The sequence below is a fragment of the Marmota flaviventris genome, chromosome 1, assembly GCF_047511675.1.
Source record: "Marmota flaviventris isolate mMarFla1 chromosome 1, mMarFla1.hap1, whole genome shotgun sequence".
NCBI lineage: Eukaryota > Metazoa > Chordata > Mammalia > Rodentia > Sciuridae > Marmota > Marmota flaviventris.
In genome coordinates this window covers 48,990,427-49,011,837 of record NC_092498.1, presented here as the reverse complement: position 1 = coordinate 49,011,837, position 21,411 = coordinate 48,990,427, and the positions used below count along the sequence as shown (strand labels likewise).

General features: G+C 34.4%; 1 protein-coding gene across 1 annotated transcript in view; it reads right to left on the bottom strand.

Moving 5' to 3' along the window:
• The window catches only part of Ptprz1 (protein tyrosine phosphatase receptor type Z1), a 179,171-nt gene that overhangs the window by 65,316 nt on the left and 92,444 nt on the right, over window positions 1–21,411 (bottom strand). Inside the window, exons 3-8 of the mRNA XM_027926385.2 lie at window positions 15,576–15,755; window positions 13,392–13,543; window positions 10,383–10,478; window positions 9,847–9,913; window positions 2,987–3,144; window positions 2,692–2,842 (exon numbers count right to left, since the gene is read on the bottom strand). Of these exons, the coding sequence (XP_027782186.2) occupies window positions 2,692–2,842; window positions 2,987–3,144; window positions 9,847–9,913; window positions 10,383–10,478; window positions 13,392–13,543; window positions 15,576–15,755 (804 nt within the window). The remainder of the gene's footprint in view (window positions 1–2,691; window positions 2,843–2,986; window positions 3,145–9,846; window positions 9,914–10,382; window positions 10,479–13,391; window positions 13,544–15,575; window positions 15,756–21,411) is intronic.

Below are 21,411 nucleotides of genomic sequence, written 5' to 3'. Positions count from 1 at the left end.
TCTTGGTGAGATGCCTAAATCTTTAGTCACAATACAAACATTCTAAAATGATTGCTTGACAGCTTCCTGAGGACGCTGGACAATTGCTGTATCTAGGAATAGGTACCCAGCTGAAACAGCCTATGAATGTACATTTTTATTATAAAATTTATTTTTTAAAAAGTTTGCATTTTGTAACTCACTTCAATTTAAATGAGTGAGTCTAGTTTGAATAGCTGTTTTTCCCTAGTTAGCTCTACTATTTAATTATTGTAGAACCATGTCACAGACAAACAGGTGATCAATCATTTATTTATTCTTCCTCTGACAGCCATAAGAGTGTTGCCACAGGGATAGGAAATTCTGTGACAACACACACATGTGGTCTATGGAAATAAGATTGATTCCCACAAGCTCCACTCAAGGAAATTGCTTTCATCCTTTATAGGTCCAATCACAGATTTATGTAACTTGAAAGACCCAAGTAGTTTAGAAAGTGTTGCTCCTGTGTTTGACCCTAGGATTAACAAAGCACTCCAAAGCCAATACTATATGTTTTAAGTTTTGTATCTTTCAGGTCATCAGTTTTTATTATAAAATCAAGTATGCTGAAATTACACTCCTTTATAAGTATAAAGCATAGTGGAGAAAGCTTTGGAAGACTTAAACATCAGGACACCCAGGTTCAAACACTGAATCTATCCCTTTCCATTTGTGTTATCTTGGGAAACCCACTTAACTTCAGCTACCCAGACTGTGAAATGAGAAAAATGAGGCCCATGTCATTAAATGCATGACAAGAGGTTTAAATAAAATATTCTATGCTTCAATGCCTGGTAAATTAATATAATACATGATAGCTATTATGGTTTCTGCTATTATTATTTTAAGCTTTTAACATTTAACTGTGAAACAATGATGATCTACATTAACTCAGAACTACATATAAGTGTGCACATTAAGTAGTGCAGAAAGAACGCATCAAGTGTAATCTGATATGTTTTTATTACATGGAAATGGATTCTTTTGGGCATGCACTGAATATTCAGTGAATGTGAGCTTTACTTAGCTGAGCAATGGAAGTAAAGAGATAAAAGACTTAGTTACTTATTGTTTCCTGGGCCTCAGAGCTCAGTAGGGGAAGTAAACACGCACTCAGGTAGATATCTGCCATTGTGGGGTGATTTGGATGATGTCTGGATGCACAGAATGTGGGAAAACTCGGGCACACTGTACAAGTGCAACTGAGCATCGTTCACTTCATATTCTAAGGGCAGGGTGCATCCTCAAGTGTAAAGTCCTGTGCCTGGGCCAGAGCTGGACTTGGAGAGTACACTTTTCTATCTGCAGGAAGACAGTTGGGGAGGGTAAACATTAAAACTAGTAAGCTCTAATCAGGAACTACCATGCATTAGCAGCTTGCATCTTATTCTAGAAGAAATGTGAAGCTACTGAAGTGTTTCAAAAAGTATAATTGAAAAAAGTACAGGAAAGAAAAGAAATATTATTTGTTCATTTTGTTATTTGGTCATTGCATTTTGGAAAAGAAGGAGGTTCAATCTATTTTCTTTTTGTAACAATTGTCTGTTATTTACCCAAAAGGATATTATAGAATTTAGTATCTGGAAGAAATATAATTAAATTTCCTCACTTTTGGGCAATTTAATTTGAAATTTAATGTCACATTAAATGCAGCCATTCATCATTGTTGTCTTGATCTCTATTTATTTTTGTTAAAGGACAAATAATTCTTGCAAGTACTACATTAAAACATTACAAGTATACTGTTTTAATGCCCAATCTTCAAAAGAAGTCAATTATTAATTTCACATTATACATGGCAAAAAATACAGCATAGGGCTTAGATCAAAGAAGACTGTCTACTTGGAAAAACTTTAAGTCCCCAAAGCAAAGGCCACTTCAACTATTTTTTTCATGAACGAATATAACCTCAATATAAATGAAAAGGACATGTCAGTAGATATATCTTATTGTGTCCTCTGGACATTTCTGAAGGTTTCTGACTGCTGTGTCAGCTTCAAAAGACACAAAGAACACTCTTGGGACTGCCCCTCTGTCCCCACCATCCCTGGCATTGGCTCCATTGGCTGGGTCAGACCAAAGTAAACTTCCTTTCTCTAATAAAGGAAACTGGGTGGAAGACTTGTTTTTAATTCATTAATAATTCAGCACATTCATTTTCAACACCTGTTAGGTGCTAGGTTCTTCCTCAGAAGCTAGCAACACAGGGAATACTTTAAAACTCAAATCATGTGTGAAGAGTCTGACTTCAAATGTGGTTCTGTGAAGGAGGTCCCCTGATTACTCCACACACAAGGATCTCCCCAAGCTCTGAACACCCCTATCTCTTATTAACTTCTCTATTACAGCTTTTGCCCAGGAAGATTCTGTAAAGTGAATCTGGAGGGCTTCATGTGGCTCTGTCACTTATTACTGTGTGCTTTGGAAATACTGCTCAGTTTTTTTCTTCATCTGTAGATTGGGATTATTCATATGGGGAATAATGAATTTTTCTGGTTGCCATTTTGGAGATGTGGTAACTGGGATTCGGAGCTCAATATCTTACCCAATGTAATAAAGCTAATTAAAATATTTCTAAAACTATAAAACCTGTATGTTGTTCATTATACTCAAATTACTATCCACACTGAATCTGTGAGGGTTGTAGAAAACTTCTATTTCAATACATACCTGCTTCATGAATCTCTTCCTTTCCAGTGTATGAGGAAAACACCTGTCTAGAGAACTTGTACTGTTGTTCCCGAAAATTATTCTGTAAGTAGTCCATCAACATGACGTAACCAGACTGCTGCATGGTGAGAACTTCACAAAATACAGCCAACTGGAAAGAAGATCAGATAATTTAATATACCTGCTTCAAAGCCATCAGTAAGCTGTTTAAAACAGATACTCTGTAATAAAGGTAGAAAATAACTCCTTTTAAACTGCTTCAAATGACTTCATTAATGTGACTTTCCAAGATTACCTGGCTTTCAGAGATGCTAACTGTATCTTTAAGAACAATCCATTCAACAGTGTCCGTGCAGGGAGGAGATGTCAAGGAGCCATTGTAAATATAATACTTGTCAGTTGAGTTTGGAAGAAGGTTCAGCAAAATGAATGGTTCTAAGGCAGCTTGCTTCCCTACAAAGCAATAACATACATCTCAGATGGAATACCAACACTGGAACTTAGCTAGTTAAAGCTTCTAGGAAACAGAGACACCTGCTTGGCTATGCATATAATCAGAACTGAAATTTTAAGAACTGAAATTTAAGAACATTTGTGAGATAAATCTAGCATACTCTAAATTGCCTTAAATATATCACTGCAAAGTGTTTATGTCTTATCTTTGCCATATGATGCCAAAGAGAATATTTTATATACAAAAATATTCAGAAATCATAGGACCATCTCAATAGGTACAGTTATATCATTTGATAAAACTCAGTAATTTCAGTTCATAGAAATACAAAGGCACCTTATTTTATTCAAAAGCCTGTAATGAACATCATATTTAAGGTTGACTTATTGAAAGCTTTTCCCCTAGAAATCAAGACTGAGACAAAGATGTCTTGCTATACCACTCTTATTTAACACTGAGCAATCATGTAAGAGATTGCTTATAAAAGAGATAAAACTTACAAGGATTGTAAAGGAATAAATGATGTCAGGACACTCTGAAAGTAACATAATTGTGCATGTAAAATACAGAACACAATTTACAGGCCATCAGAATTAATGAATTTAGCAAAGTCACTGTACCTAAGACCTATATACAAAAACCAACTACTGTCCTCTGTCTATATCCAAAGGACTTAAAATCAGCATACTATAGTAACACAGCCACATCAATGTTCATAGCAATCCAATTCACAATAGCTAAACTGTGGAAGCAACCTAGATGCCCTTCAATAGATGAATGAATAAAGAATTGTGGTATATATACATGATGGAATATGACTCAGCATTGAAAGAGAATAAAATTATGGCATTTGCAGGTAAATGGATAGAGTTGGAGAATATTATGCTAAGCGAAGTAAGCCAATACCAGAAAAACAAAGGCCAAATGTTCTCTCTTGTAAGTGGATGCAGGGATGGTAGGGGAGGTTGCATAGGGGCAAGAAAGATGGCAGAATGAGGTGGACAACTTTAACCTAGGCACATGTATGACTGCACATATGGTGCGACTCTATATCATGTACAATCAAAGAAATGAAAAGTTGTGCTGCAATTGTGTACAATGAATCAATATGCATTCTGCTGTCATATATACTTTAAAAAATAAATTAATTAATAAAAAACCAACTGTATTGCTATGTAGCAGAAAATAAAATGTACAACAATATGATTTAAAAGGGCAACAAAATATCAAATACTTACAAGAAAACCCAATAAATGAGGTGTAAAACATCTATACTGGAAAACATTATTGGGGGAATTAAATAAAACCTTAAAAAGTTGGACATACATTAAAAAGTTCATCAGTTTGAAGCTTCAGTGTTGCAGAAGGTGTTGCTTTTCCCCAAATTGACGTATGGATTGAAAAAAAAACTTAAAAAATAAAAATCCCAGAAAGGTGTGCATCTGTGCATGTTTGTGTTAAATGAGATTCTGATTTTAAAATTAAAATAGAAATGCAAAGAAAAGATGAGACAACCTTGAACAGTAAAAATGCCAGAGAACTTTTCTTATCAAGTAGGAAAATCTATTACACAAATCAGTGAAAATCATGATAGTGAGATATTTGTGTAGAAACAGGCAAAGGAACAATAGAATAGAATGGAGAGCACAGACCTGTACATACATAGTCACTTGTGTGATAGAAAAATCCTTAGGTAGTATGGAATGGATGGACTAATTATCAGTGTTGTGTTGATTGATTATCCTTATGGAAAAAAGTGAATCAATTTCCTATTTCAAATTATAAATACAAATCAATTCCAAATAGATTTATAAGTGAACAGAAATAAAAACACCTCTAGAGGGAAAGATAACCTTACGGCACACTGAGATTTCCGAAATGGCATACAAAACTATCACTCATAAAAGGACAAAATGATACATTTTAGTACCTGTTAATCAGATTACAATCTCCAGTCTGAATTAAAGACTGAATCTTAAAAAACTTGATCAAACTGACAGCATTGTACAGATATGACTTAAATCTTCTTTCATCCACTGGAAGGTTCACATTTATGTTTGGTTGAATGGTTAATAACTTAACTTCTAAAATACTTCCTTTCTTCCAATATCAGAATTCAGAGTCAGATTCAAGTTCACAGGAATTGAGGAGAACATGTATTTTATTATTTTTAATCTGTGAAGATTTTCCAGTTTCTGATTCACATTTTTAGTATCTTAACATTTTTGTGAGTTAGCATTCTCTTTTCTTAATTGTCAGTGGATTGCATTTGTTCATTTTTATGAAGACAAAGTTTATCTTACAGATGTCTTGTGGAAGTGAATGTGGAAAATGCTAATTAAATAAAGTGGCAGAAATGGACTCACTATCTATTAATAGTCTCTAACAGAGTAAAAAGATAAGTCAAAGAGTAGAAAATATATTCTGTATACAATATACACATACACGTTTATATATGTACACTATTCTCTCTCTCTCTCTCTCTATATATATATATATATATATATATATATATATATATATACACACATATTTATTTATTATTACATATTAACTTGTATCAAGAGTAGAGAATTATTATGCAAAAATTGGTAGAGCTTTCCTAACTAGGCTGCCTGGCCTTAGAACTTGAAACCATCTAAATTTATATGTCTCATTAAATAGTCCCATTTTTATTTTTGTGTCTCTCCAACAGTGCTTGTCAACAGTCCTGTGTTGACCACCTAGACATTTGTGTACCGGCCCTCATGCCTGTGGGAGCAATTTGCTTACCAGCCAGATCTGTCTCACTCATTTTCTTCTCCTTCTAACTACCCAGCCCAGTGCATGTCCTCTGCCCTGTCTAAGAGATTTAGGTCATTAGAAAATAATTCCTGAAGCGAATTTAATCTAGTTTAATTGAGGCGGTATGGTGTAGGGCAGTTGTCACAGTCACCTGGGGAGCTTTGAAACAGTGCCAGTGACTCAGACTTTAATCTAGACCACTTGAATGTAAGTCTTTAGCAGTGGGGCCTGGAATTAAGCATTTACAGCTTCTTTAGGTGATGCAAACATGCAGCCAGTGCTGAAAACCCCAAGTAAAATGAAGTCTTTGCAAGGTTTTGCCTTTCAAATAACCCTTTTTGTGGGTACTATTAACAACTGAAGTTAAAGATTACTGACTCCAGTCTGAATTAAAGACTGAATCTTAAAAAACTTGACCAAATTGACAGCATCGTACAGATATGACTTAAATCTAGTTTCATCCACTGGAAAGTTCACACTTATGTTTGGTTTAATGGATTAATAAGTTAACTTCTAAAATACGTTTTTTCTTCCAATATCAGAATTCAGAGTCAGATCCAAGTTCACAGAAATTGAGGAGAACATTTATTTTATTACTTTTTTTTAATCTATGAAGATTTTCCAGTTTATGATTCATATTTTTTAGTATCTTAACATTTTTGTGAGTTAGCAATCTCTTTTCTTGATTGTCAGTGGACTGCATTTGTTCATTCTTATGCTGAAGACAAAATTTATCTTACAGATGTCTTGTGGAAGTGAGTGTGGAAAATGCTAATTAAATAGAAGCAGAAATGGACTCACTGCTAAATGATGCAGGAAATGAACTGATGCCAGAATTGCTAGCGGCCAGAGAAAGGAGAGCAAAGGTGAGACCTTGGCAGGAATGTGAAGTGGAGAATTTTCTTAAAATTGGGAAAGAGATTAAAGGGGGAAAAGTTAAGTGGAAAAAAAATAATCATAAGAAAGAGAGTTTTAATTTTCTTATCTCTCTTCCCAACATAGAAGCCATTTTTCCAGTCTCTGTACCCCAGTAGCCACCATCTAGCCTCCCTTATGTACGTGTTAACAATTTCATACAGTTTGTTGTATTTACATGTTTGTCCCAAGCTCCCGTCCTAGCCATTACAAGATTTTTCAATTACAGAAGTGCTTTTCAATTACTGCATCATCACCTGAGAAAACTGGACAATGGTGATGTTTGGGGGGCTTGGAAAATAAATCATGAGCTTCATCTAAATAAGCACACAAGAGAGAATCACACCTGAGCCTACGCTGCTCTATTTGGGCCCAGTCATACATTCATGCGATCACCATTTGCCTAACTGTATATTTCAGGATTAACCACCCAACTGACCATATCCTTCTGTGGGAAGGTTGGTAGTGAAGGAAGAAAGATGGAGAAGGACAGAAAGAGAGAGATAAAGACAAGACAAGAACATGCCATGCACCCAAGAAGAGGAGTTAGCAAAGACTTAAAATCAACTCCTATTAATTAGGACAATGTTATTTAAGATAGAACCAAATCAAAACTGCCCATGAAGATTTTTTTCAATATACAAATTCCTGGATTGCATTTGTGGTGAAGAAGGCACCATAAGCCATTCTGTCAAGATCTCCCAGTTGATGGTCATTGATGCTAAGTGGATGTGTCTTGCAATAGGAAAGAGTTCAACTAACAGTTTTCATTTTTGAGATCTGGGCTTGGGGAATATTAATATATTATTATATTTGTATCATATAAAATCACTATTTCTCTCTCCACTCCATGGGAAGACTGATGTCTAACATAGAGTAGGTATAGTGGAAAGAAGGAAAACTTTAAAGGGGACAGATGATAAAGGGAAAGATCAATGGAATTTGTCTCTTAGGGCTGACTGTAGGAAGTGAACAACTACCCTACATAATAATAAGATATATTGTGTAATCTAAATGATGGTTGTAAAGTTTCTTTTGTTTTGTTTTTAGATAACTCACACTGTATGGAGAAGAACAGGAAGCTAGTGCTTCCAGAGTCTCTTCTAAAAACAAGAACTGCCTTCAATTCTTCATTCCTATGGTGATGGCTGCGAGCCAATATTGGGACATCTTCAGTTTATTGGGCCCTAGTGGATATTCTAGACTTTTAAAACAGGACTAGATTTAATTCCAGAAATATCAAAATAGAAATATTTAACTTTAGAAGGACTCAGTTTGGACAGATCATACTTAATAAGCATTCAAATGCAACTGGCAAGTATTTCATATGTGTTTTGAAATACACAACTAATATAAATCTTCTCAATATAGTGGCACACATTTTGCGAACAGATAAGGATATAAATCCTGTTACTAACACCTACCAACTGCTTAGCCTAAGGAACTTTGATGAATCTATTGAAATATTAAATATGTGGTGGAGGGTGGGACTTATAGGCACAGAAGATCTGGGTTTGGGGGAAAAGAGGAGCTTGGAAGTTGGTGCACAGGTAGCTGGGCAGAGAGATGAAAGACAGAGACCTGACTAGTGTCTCAGTCTGAGATACTAGTAATTCTGCTTTCAAATTAAGAGCCAGGATACAGGCAGAATAATACTCTTAGAGCATACATATTCTCAGGGAGGTAATGTGGCAACTGTGGCTCTCATGAAGTGCTTCCTTTGAAGGCTTGCAGACAGCAGATACTAAAACAGAAACCTTAGTCAAAAGAACAGAAGTAAATTTATTCTAAGGCACACCCTCCCAGAATCTCTCAGAAATAACTAAAAAAGGTTATGAAAGAAAGTGAAGGTCTCACAGTTATGCAAGTCAGATTAAGTCACTTTGATCATCCCCACAGGCTGGTAGCAAGGCATGGGAACATTCAGAATTCATATTTTGTGTATTTTTAAGTATTGGAATTCAAACTAGCTGCCTTCTTTCAGTTTGGATTGAATCCCCTCTCTGAGTCACTGAGAAGGAAATTAAGTGTAGCTTATAGAATTCAGCATTGAATTTTCAATCTAGTTAGATGGAGGGAGATGTCAGCTTCATCCTGCATTTGATTACACCTTTTAAAAAAAGGAACCACCACACTACAGTGGTTCACATATTCCTGACTTCTGAAAAGTTTGGTCAATTCAGATCTGCACATGTAATGGACAAAGATGAATCAATTTTTGGCCAGGTTTCTGCATTTGAGAAAAGAATCTGTATGAGCCTTGTTTCTGATTTCAAATTTTGCAGCTTTCCAGAGAGGCATAATCCTCATTTTATTGATAACTCAGGGCTGCATTAATACCAAATGCATAGATACTTAATAAATTAGAACAACAATAACAATAGTTCATAGTCTATTGCCAATGTTGTCAAAAGCATTTTCTTTGACTAATGATAAGATCCATGAGATTTTGGCAGAACAAGATCAAAGTATATTCCATCTTGTTCTATGTGAGCCTTTGCCTTCTTGCAAAAATCTTATCTCCTCACACTGGTGAATCAAAGGATTTCTCAAGAAAACTACAGGGAATAAATTTTAACTTGAGTTGCAATTCCTTTTTCACTTTAAAATATAATTTTTGTAAAATTAATTGGTTTTATATTATAACTTAGAGTCTTTGGAGATGTGTAAGTGCAGAGGCAGATTAGATAAATCCATTTAAATGCATAATGTAATTAGATTATTTCAAAACATAAATTTAGAAAACTTCAAGTTTCTACTTGCAATAATACTTTATGATTTTATATGACAAAATTTTCTGATAAATTGTCCTTTATGAATTGAGAAATGTATAAACTGTCAAGAGTGAGAATGTATAAATCATCAAGTGTGAGAAATAGAGACTGTTTCTCCTTGAAAACATACTGTTTTTCACCTTTGGAACAAGTAATTTTGTCATATTGTAAAAATTCACATACACCCAAGTAGAATCTTGAAGAAAGATATTTCTCTAAGTAGCTTACCAAAACGACTAACACTCTCGGCTCCCTCAATGATGGCTTTATAATCCAAATTTTCTTCTATTCCAACCTGTTAAAGAAGAATGGCATTCTAAAAACAGGATAAAATGATTGACTAACTGTTCAATAAAAATGTAAAGATTATTGAATTCCATATTAAGTATCTAAAACTGTGTTCCAAACACTGTTTTTTTTTTCATATCAAGGTAAAAAACAAACAAAAACTAGGTAGCTTACATTTTCTATTTAGAAAGTAAAATTTTAAATGTCCCAATTCACAGATACTGCTATTTAATTTTGACACTTTACATTAACAAGTAAGCAAATCTGTGTACTTGTAAGAAGAGTCTGCTCCAGTTGGAAGAAACCCACCCAAGTAACGAAAATAAGAGTCCCCTTATATTCTTTATTATCATTTAAAAAGATGACCACCAATTACCACTGTAAGGTCGTAATAAAGTGTACCTTGATATTTCATGTCAATATTTCATGTGATTTAAAAAGGAATTGTTTGTTCTGAATCTATATATGATGATTACCTCAAATAAAACGGAGATAGCTCTTAACCTCCCTTTTCCTTTAACCGCTTCATCAAAACTTGAAAATCGATCTGCATCAAAGCAGTAGATTTGCATCTATAAAAGTAATAATAGTTTCGTTATATTAAAGGTTTTCACAAAAGTCAGGGGAGAGATTTAATAAAACAATTGACCAATAAATTCTATTTGAAAAGTCTGTAAATGATATAATTCTATATTCTGTATATTCTCAAAGTATTTTATCAATTATAAGTAGACATAATCACATTTACAAAAGAAATATGAAGGTAGACATATCTAGAATAGCGATTTTCATTTTGAAATTTTATCAGTGGGCATTACAGTAATAATTCAGAGCAATAATCAAATATAATAAATTATCAAAGTTTATTTTAACTATTTTGCTGGAATTTTTTGAAACATGTGATTCATTTTTTCTTGAATACAAAAGTCTTTCTTGATGGCTTGGAGATATCATTTTGTATATTATCATACTGTGATTTCTGCTAATAATTCGATTATTTCAAAAAATAAATTTAGAAAACTTCAAGTTTCTACTTATGATAAAACTTTATGATTTCATATGACAAAATTTTCTGATAAATTGTCCTTTATGAACTGAGAAATATATAAACCCTCAAGTGTAAGAATGTATAAATCATCATGTGTGAGAAGTAAGAGACTGTTTCTCCCTGAAAACATACTGTTTTTCACTTTAGAACGAGTAATTTTGTCATATTGTAAAATTATGTCATATTGTAAAAATCTTAAGGGTTCTGTTTCTACCTCAAAAATACAAAGTATTTTAGGTTTCCTATTTTTAATTCTCCTCTCATACTCTGCAGCCATCCTTGTTGATTTCTACTTTAGTCTACACACCTGTCTGTAACAGTCTCTATGCCCAGTTATAATTTGGTGCTCCTCAGGATGTGGGCTTGGAATTCAGGTAACTTAACTATGCCGAGGTATAATTTAGGTAAAAGTAGAACACTCAAGGGTGGTTGGTTTTCTGATGGGAGAAACAGTGTGTGTGAAGCAGAGGATGGCAAAGGCTCTGGCCGTGGGTATGTCACCAACATCTTTTGAGAGAAGTGTTTCAAAGCTGACTCCTAAAGGATGAGGATCAATAGCTAGAGAAGAACAGATGAGATGGGAGAGGTAGGCAGGGCCATGCCAGGGAGGTCATCCCAGCTGACACTGAGGCACTTCAGTTAACAGGAGCAAGGAGGGGTCAGGTGGGATAGGAACAGACAGAAAGAGATGGACTGGAGAGAGAGAGAGACCAGTGACAGCAACATTAAAAAGTCCATGTAAGAAACAACGGTGGTTTAAACACTTTTCTGACCTCCCACATCATTTGTGGTGAGAATTGAGAAGATTTGATTGTGGGATGTGGGAGAAAAAAAAAAAAGTAAGTCCAGATGCTCCTTGGGATGCCTACTTACAGTTACATGAAAAAATACTTTCTGAAAAACAAACAATAGGGAGGAGGGAAATGCTGAGAAGTGATATTGGCTAAATTATATCATTATATTGTGTGCATGTACCAATATGTAACAGCCAATCCCATCCATGTGTTTAACTATAATGCACCAATAAACAAACCATACTTCTGAGGCCAAGTTGAGAGGCCTTTGAATTAAAAAAAAACAATGGGGCTCATTACAAAAATTCTGTAGTATTTATTTTGATTAACCAGGGCTTTTGTTAATATTTTTTTTATTGTATCTTTGTTTAAATGGGCAATATTGTGAGAAAGCTAAACTCTCCAAAGTAAGATGTTATGTATTTAAGGAGTTCATTTTTATTTCTTTGACAAGTCACAGTTAATAAATATATTTTTCTTTAAGGACATTTAATATATAAAGCTTTCCAAAATCTAACCCATGAATGAGAATGTGCTTATTCACATTTTAAAAAGTTTTTTTTTAGCCCTTTAGTGAGAATCCACCCTAGTTTTATTATTATTGATAGTAACTTTTGAATTATAAGAGTAATATAGTTTCATTATGGGCAATTTAGAAAAAAATGAGGTTTTTAAAGGAGAAAATAAGAGCATTTATAATGACATCACCTAGGAAAAATCACTTTTAACTTTTTTTGGTTTCCCTCCATTATTTTTTTTAAGAGGAATGAATTCATTTTTTCATTTAATCCCCATGGCAATTTTTAAGACAGGTCTCTGTCAATTTCGCAGAAGAAAAATGGAAGCTTAGGTTAAGTTGAATAATTTGTTTAATGTCATGTGAGAAGGGGTGGAACCACTTTCAAACCTAATTCTTTCACTTAGACAATATTCCCAGTCCCTGTTCAGGTTTTAAAAAATTATAAACAGAAGATCAGATATGCTACTTTATGTTTTTTAAAAAGCATTAATATGATAAACCTTTTTTGTACATCATTCAAAAACATGATTTTTTACAAGACCTATAATATGCATTTAACCATTTATCATAATGCATTTAACCATTCTTTTTCCTTCAGGTTTTTACTATTTAAATAATTCATTTCACATAAATTTTTGAAAATATCTATATTTTAACTGCTACAAATTGAAACAGTGAATACTGAGAATCAACCATGTAAAGTTCTTGATAAAAAATGAACTACTTTCCAGAAATCAACCAGAATAAACTCTCTAAAGTATTTACTGGGTATTTAGTTATTAATTTATTAGACTACTTTTAAAGCTTAAGATTTTCTTCTCATTTTAATCAAAGGATTTAAATCAAAGAATTCTCCAATATATTGATAAAACTCTCCCTTTTTTCTTCCTACATTATTTACTCATCAGTATTATTGATCACCTACTAGGTGGCATTCTGGGTACATGGGAGTGGAAAATCAAAGGTGGAACATATGCTCATTGAGCTTAGTCTGCTGAGGAAGGCAGATATCCATCAGGTGATCAAAACATAACTATAAATTAAAAATTAATCAAGTTATATGCTAAATATAATCTAAATGATTTAGAAAACGACATTATAATCAGTGGAACTAGCGACTTACCTCCAGTGGAAATTTTTGTCCTTCTAAACTATGTTCTGATCCATCAGATGATGTATTGCATTTTCCCCAGTGAAAAGTTATTTTGCTGGCTTTGAATACCATTTCTGAAAGTCCTCCACTGAGTCGGTAGTCATTCGTGAGATTAATTTCCACTAAAATAAACCAACCAAAAAATCAATGAAATTGCATCTAAGTTTCTGAAAATCAAAACAATGAATATCGACTAAATTTCCTTCTATTTAAGATGTATTAAGAAAATCATTAACTCAATAGATTTTAAAAGTTGTTCAGTGTTTGGGAAGCTCAGCTCTGTAGTACTGCACAGTAAACTTCATGTACTTACTTCTAAAGAGGTAAAGACAGCTGGAGAGAGAAGTACTGTGTGACTCCAACGCAGAGGATGGCAGTTCACTGCCCTACTTGGTGTCCTGAGGCTGGCATTCACCCAAAGCTCTGCTTCCCTAAGGTATTTGATGGTAATGAAGGGACAAAGTAAAGGCAGAGGGAACAGGGCTGAAAGAGGGAAAGCCCTCTCCTGGAGGGACACCTGCTTGTCACTGTCAGCCTGCCCTACTTTTGCTCAGGCTGTTGCATGGGTCCCATCTCTATCCTTCCAGGTTCCAGCTTAGGCTTCATCAGGCTCCAGAACCTGGGTCTTTGGCTGTGCCAAGGAGGGTGGAAAGCCCTTTCCTTCTAAGCGGTTTGAGCCATATCATGTTTGAAACTGACTGTGGACCATCAGAATGGTCAACTTCCCTGTATGTGAGTCCTGCAGCAGAAGTTATCTGACTATACTTTAAGAGTCATCTGGAGAATAATAATTCTTTTGAGAACCTAATGCAGGATTTTGAAGTCTCAGATTTTAACAACCTTCACTCTTCCAGGCAAAAGTCACTGTTGGCCAGCTAGGAGATACAAACTTCTATGAATTGTAATAATGATGATGGAGACAAGTACAACAACTGTGATGACAGCAATGACAGTTGACATTTATCACCTAGAAGTACCATGCACTGCATCATTTTATGCATATCAATCATTTGATCCTCACACAATAAGGAGAGAGAGTCGCAGACATGGAAATAACTTGTCAATGTTGTCATTTGAAGGGCCAAGTAGCGAGCCCAAGCTGTGTGGCTGTATGTCAAGTCCTTGACCACTCTGCCCTCAGAAAAATAAAGCAGAGATCACCTGCCTTAGCCTTGTAGCACCCTTTAAAACTGGTATCAAAAATGTCAAGATTTGGGATAACACACTATTGTTATTTAATTTATAATATAACATGTAAAAATTGTCTTAGTTATTCATTAAACAAATATTGGGTGCTTATGATGCATCAGGCACTGATATAGAAAAGTCCCTGCCCTCATGGGATTTTAAATTATTACATTTAAATAATTGTACTACTTAAATATGGAAAACAAAGAAGAAACTTGCTAATGATAAAACCTTCCCAACAGGTCTTCCATTATAATTTAAACATTTTTCTAATTTATGTCAAATGTGTAGTTTTTTTAAAAATAACTTCCTGTTATATGGTTTCATTTAAAATATATCATCAAAAAAGGAAAGTGTCACATTCTGAAAATTATTTTGTCCATGTAAATTGGATTGGAAAACTGTTTTAAATTTTTAAGGTGTTGTACTTTATGTGCTTTTTAAAGAAAACATAGTCTCAGAAATAGGCACTTAACAAGTCCTGTCTAAGGATGGTTTACAATTTTAAACTTTGTATACAGAAGGGCTAATGATTTCTTTTCTTAAGTTTCAATTATAGTCAGTTGCTTTTTCATATCCAAATATTAAATGCAGCATAGAGCTGAGCAGCAATATCAAGTTATACTGCCCACGTATGGAGATCTTGATTGACTATGCGATTGAAGAGTGACAGAGTTATTAAATTACATTAGACATAATTACATTAACTTTTCCACATCTCCAAGTAGCAGGATCACTGTTAAGATATTGCAAAGCATGGCACTATGACACTGTTCATTTTACTATTTTGTACAGTTTTAAAATGTCATCCACATCTCTAAATTTTCTCTTTTCCATCTGGCATCCTCTACTGATGATATCCATTCAATTCATAGTACATCATTCAAGGGAAATGACAAGAAAGAAATCCAAACATATTCTAGTCTGAAACACATATTCAAGGGAAACAAAATGCACACTCTGTACCTGTTTTCCCAGTATTATGAATAAATGTGCTGTCCAAGGATGCTTTATCCCAACCCTGAAACTTCAGTTTCTTAAGATTCACATTCACTTGTGTAAGATCTTCATCAATATTGATGGGAGACTGTTTTGGACTATTACATGTTGGATATTTTTTCCCCCAATTTTTTTGATTCAGTGCTCCTAGGGAAAGAAAAGAATAAGAAAGTTAGTTTCTTCAATCACCATGTAAAAACTAAATTTTATATTATAAAATATTTAAAATAAAAATGTAGGTACAATATAGGAAAAATTGGGATATCGCAGAAGTAATTCACAAAACAATTATACCTGGATTTAGATTCTGGGTTTTAATGCCCTTTTTTTAAATGTTAAATCCCATAGCCTATAGAACAACCATGTCAAGTTTGTGGTTTGACAATGGCTTGATTCAGCGACACATTCTTTCAGATAACTAGAAAGTCTAGTGGTCACATAAGGTAGTAAGTACCAGCCCAGAGCTCCAGAGTAAAGTTCAGATCCCTAGCCATCTCAGTGGGAGTGGCTCCCAATGGACCCACTGTCTTTTTTCCATGATTGAGATTTAGGGAAATTTATAAATAAACACATCTTTTATACAACCCATGTCTTTTTTGTGTGTGTGTGATAAGGGAATCAGAAGACTAATTTCAATGCAAGCTCCACCTAAGGGCCACCTCTCATAACTTAATGAAGCTAATTTGCATAACTTAGCCCAGGAAAGAAATAAGAATTAGTCACACCATGAAATTGCCTATATGGTCAGGGAGAAACCAGATGATGCATCTTATAGTAGGGTATTTACCAAAAGTTAGTAAGTGGTAAAAACTTAAAACCTGGCTCTATTTCTAGAGAGTGTTTTGAGTATAGTGTTACTTTAAATATGCACAATGATGTGTATTTTGGCTTCTAGGAATAGTTTTAATGATTTGAATAATGGATATTTTGATTTTGCTTATAAAGAACTTTGACATGGGGCAAGAAAACACTGCTCAATAAGGTCCTTTTCATTGCTCACATTTTCTATTATAGTACAATAAATTCCAAGCACACTTTGGAAGTGTCAAATAGTAGTGATACACAGAAACATGAAGTTTTATATTTCTGATGACACTGAGTGTGATGAATAGATCTATTCTTTTTAATTGCATTTCCTGATATTTTCCACTTGGATTCTAAATGGCATCTCACAGTTAGCATATCCAAACTGGAACTCTGGGTTTCTGCTCTAAAACAAGCTTCTCCTGCATGCAGTCTTTTCCATCCTCTGAGCTTAGAAGTCATCCAGATGCCCCTGTTTCTCCTTCAGTAAAGCCTTTATGGTCTGCCTTCAATTATACCCCCAATACCCTTAATGGGATATTTTAACACAATCCCCAGGAGATCTACACACAGGAAATTTTGAGAAGCACAGGCTTAGACATCTCCAGTGCTTTCAAAAGGCCTACCTATAGCTTCATCTTTTGCCCCTTCCAAAATCCAGTAGTAAGTAGAATCATAAGATTCCAAAACCCCACTCTCTGGTCTTCACACCCTGTACAAAAACCTCCACTTTGGTGTGGGCAGGACCTGGGAATACGATGGGGAGTCATTCCTTTGAACAGATCACATTCTTTGGCAAAGGTGAAGAGGACCTTGATGCTGTGACTATGTTACGTTATAGAAAATTCTTTAGCATGTGGAGAGAGGGGAAGCGTGACAGGTTCTCCTGCTGGCGATGTGAGTTAGGAGGTTATGAGAGGTGATGTGTCTAGGGACCAAACCAATTCTAAGAGCTGAGAGTGCCCCCATGCTCACAAACAGGACTAACAAACAAAAAAGCAGAACCTCAGTCCTACAAGTCTATCAAGTGAACTCTGCCAGCAACCTGAATGAACTTCGACGAGGGTCCCAAGCTTTAAATGAGACACCTTGATCTCATGTTTCTAAGACAATGAGCAGAGAATCCAGCTTAGCAGTCCCTCTTCTCCAAACCCCAACCCACAGAACCTGAGGTAATAAGTATGTGTTGTTTTAAATCAGTATATACATAGTGATTTGTTTTGCAGTAAAAGAAAACCAATACAACTCAAGTAACTAAAATAATCTTTTAAAATATGCCAAATTACAAGTCATGGTTCCATCTCACTCTAAATAAAATAGAACCTCATTACCATGGGCAAGAGATCCTGCACACCACCACTCAGGTCCTCACGTTTCTCATTTCCCATCACTTTGCATAGATCTCCCTGCTATAGCTACAGTGGCCTCCAGTCTGTCCCTTGAGCATGCAAATGCTTGGCACCCACTGCCACTGCTTCTTGAAATGCTCTTCCAAAGGTCTGCAAGGCTTAGATGGCTCATTTTCCAACTTCAGCTGGGTCTCTGCTCTAGTGTTTCTCACCAGAAAATCTTTCTGCAAATACATTCTGATCTTGGTCATCCTTCATAGTCTCTGCTTACTTTATTTTCCTTCTCCCAATATGCTAATTATGATTATTTATTTTTTTCCACATACCTGTGCCTTTGACAAAAAGACTGATACAAGGTAGCTGTTCAATAAACACTTGTTGAATCAAACAAACAGGAAATGGTGATCTTTTTCACAGAGATTAAATATGAAATAGTAAAAAGAAAAACAACCCCACGTGGCCAATTAAGGAAACATATTAAAAGTCAAATGTAGGTTTCATTTGACTGTTGTGTGACAAGTATGTTGAATAGTTTCTACCATTCTTTTGATGATGGATATCAAGGAAGATCAAGTCTGCACTCCATGTTGTCTGACACCTTATAGCACAATGGCTGTGAGTAACTTAATAGTGTTTTAAGTGCAAGAAAAGTCTAGATCACTATTCTTGAGACAGTGTAGGTTTAATGTGCTTCCTTAAGTTTTGAGCTTGAAAGGCAAAATGAAAAAAGCTGGATTAAAGAGTTTTATTTATTTATTTATTTATTTTTGGTGGAAAGACCGATAAACAGAAGTCTTGAAAAAATAAAAACCTAAGAGATTCTTCAAACAAAAGACTCTAAAAAAGCACATTTTTAAAAATGTTTAAAAAATCACTAGGAATAGAAAACCAATGGAAGTTAGCTAATAGAGTGCCAAAATTTCACAAAGAAATAAAACATAGGTAACAGAAGCATTATATACACTTTATATGTCTTAAAATATTGAAGTAGTAGACTAATCTTATTTTTAAGAATTATTCTACAAATTCTCAAATTAATATTTTTAATGGAACAATTGGAGACTTTAGTGCATGTAGTAGTTAAGACTTAGGATTATGTATCTGAGATAGCCAGTGTAGAAATTTTGTTAGAATTAAACTGTGCCTAAGTACATTTTTTTATTAGGGAATGTTGTGAAGAAAGAATTAGGACAATGATGAGTGTCAGCAGATGATCAGGGTGATATATCTCTACTGAGAACTGCAGAGTACTAAATGGGAGCTCTAGAGAACTAAGATAAATTATTCATTTACAAATTCATCCATTTCCTTATCCACTCATGGATGCACCTGGATTAGTATCATTCCTATAAATTTCCTGTGCTAATTAGTCTATTGAAGCATTCAACAGTCTGTATTTTGTCCATGAACTTGTCTACTTCATCTGCACGCTACTGCCAAACTGAGTTTGGCATATCACAGAAATTAAATGTTTGTGAAATAATCTTTGTGCATAAAATGAAAGTATTCGATATTTGCATACTATGCACCCTTTATTCCAAGTGGAATGCAAAGCAATTCCAGACTCTGTAGTAAGTTCATTTGCTTGATTGTTTGTTATATCCAAGAAGGGAGAGGTACACTAAGTAAATACACAATTGCCATAGGAGTAGCTATGATGAAGAGAAAGTAAACAAGGACAGCAAAAGTACACTAAGGCAGGCCTTAATGGATGGAATTTTGACAGAGAGAGGGAATCATGGAATATGTCCTGCTGAGTGATGAGCTGAGTAAAATTAGGGAGGCAGAAAAGTTCAGGCAGTGCTCAGAGAGCAGTGAGCAGGCCAGTGGAGTCCAGAGAATGGAGTGGATGTCAAGGGATTCTACAGAAAGAGACGAAATGAGGACCAAAGGGACCTACCTGCACAGACCAGTGGGAAGTATGGAGACTTTGGCAGAGGAAGGGGCTCAGAGCTGCCTGGTCAGACAGGTTGGTAGGAAGGAAAGGCTGCATAATGAGTGATCATTTTCATGGACATCTCGACTTGTCTTGTGCTTTTTTCTTTTTTCTTTTTTTTTTTAACAGCATCCCTGTGCTTATATTTTTTAAAAAATTTTCTATAAGTACACATAATAGTGGGACTCGTTGTTATGTATCTATACATCCTTGTGCCTATTTGAACTACAATATGTCTGTCTCTTATTCTTATAATTTTAGCGCCATTTTTGGAGCCCAGCACCTAAGGACTAAATAAACATTTGCTGAATGAATAAAAGCTTCGAGAAGACATCTAGAGTTACCCAACCATCAATTCATATGCTACATATATTGACCAATTAGCATTCTAAACAGAAGCACATTTTACATAACATTTTGGGTGGACAAATATTTCCGCACCAGTTACCAACACAAAAATATGAAGTGAGGAAAACTAAAGAGTAAAATAAAGAAAAATGATTAAAATAATATAGCAAAACATGTTTTTGAATATTTGAAGAAAAAAGTAAGTAATCACAAATGAAAGAAAGAAAAAAAATATTCTTCCCCTCCCTTCTTTTCTCTACTTTCTTATTTCGTCTTGTCTTTAAATATCAGATAAATGAATAAAATAATATTACATAAGGTAATATTAGTTATTATCTAAGACAGAGATTCACTGAAAACTCAAAAATACAAAACAGATTCAAATATTGATTTCTTTGCAAGGTTACCACAAATTGCTATTATTTAACAAGATTTGAATTTGTAGACTTCCAACTGTTCTTTAAAGAACAAGACAGTATTAAAAAAAAACCCTCAGCTCTTAATCTTAATTACTTTCGTGTGTAGTACAGGTTTGATGTAAGAAAATGGTTATATCTTCACAGTTTCATATATAAACATATTCTGAAGAGGAAAATTTAGCTGTAATATTGATATAAAGACCTATTAATATTTGTAGTATCTATTCTTGACTTGTATAAACTTCACTCTGTAAAGCATAACCTTATAAATCACTAGCTTTCTATATGCTAACAAATACACCAAATAGCCAAAATTACAAAGTCATTTAAACAGTATAAAGCGATCAGTAATGAATCACTTTGATCCAAACTTTGGTGTATGCGACTATAAAAATGAAACCAGTGTTCTTTTTAAAATTTTAATTTGTTATATATGACAAGAGAATGCATTACAATTCATATTACACAAATAGAGCACAATTTTTCATTTCTCTGGTTGTACACAAAGTAGAGTCACATCCTTCATGTTTGTGTACATGTACTTGGGTAATGATAACAATTGCATTCCACCATATTTCCTACCCCTATGCCCCCTCCCTTCAAATATTGATGTTTTTTACCATCCCCTTTTCCCCATTTCCCTATTTAGAGTTCATTTAATCCTCCCATCCACCCCCCATCCCTTCCACAGCATATTATGAATCAGCATCGTTAAATCAAAGAAATCATTCAGCATTTGTTTTTGGGGATTGGCTAATTTCACTTAGCATTATATTCTCTAACTCCATCCATTTACCTGCAAATGCCATGATTTTATTCTCTTTTAATGCTGAATAACATTCCATTGTGTATATATACCACATTTTCATTATATATATATATATATATATATATATATATATATATATATATATATATATATATAAAAAACAAAAGGTATTTATTCA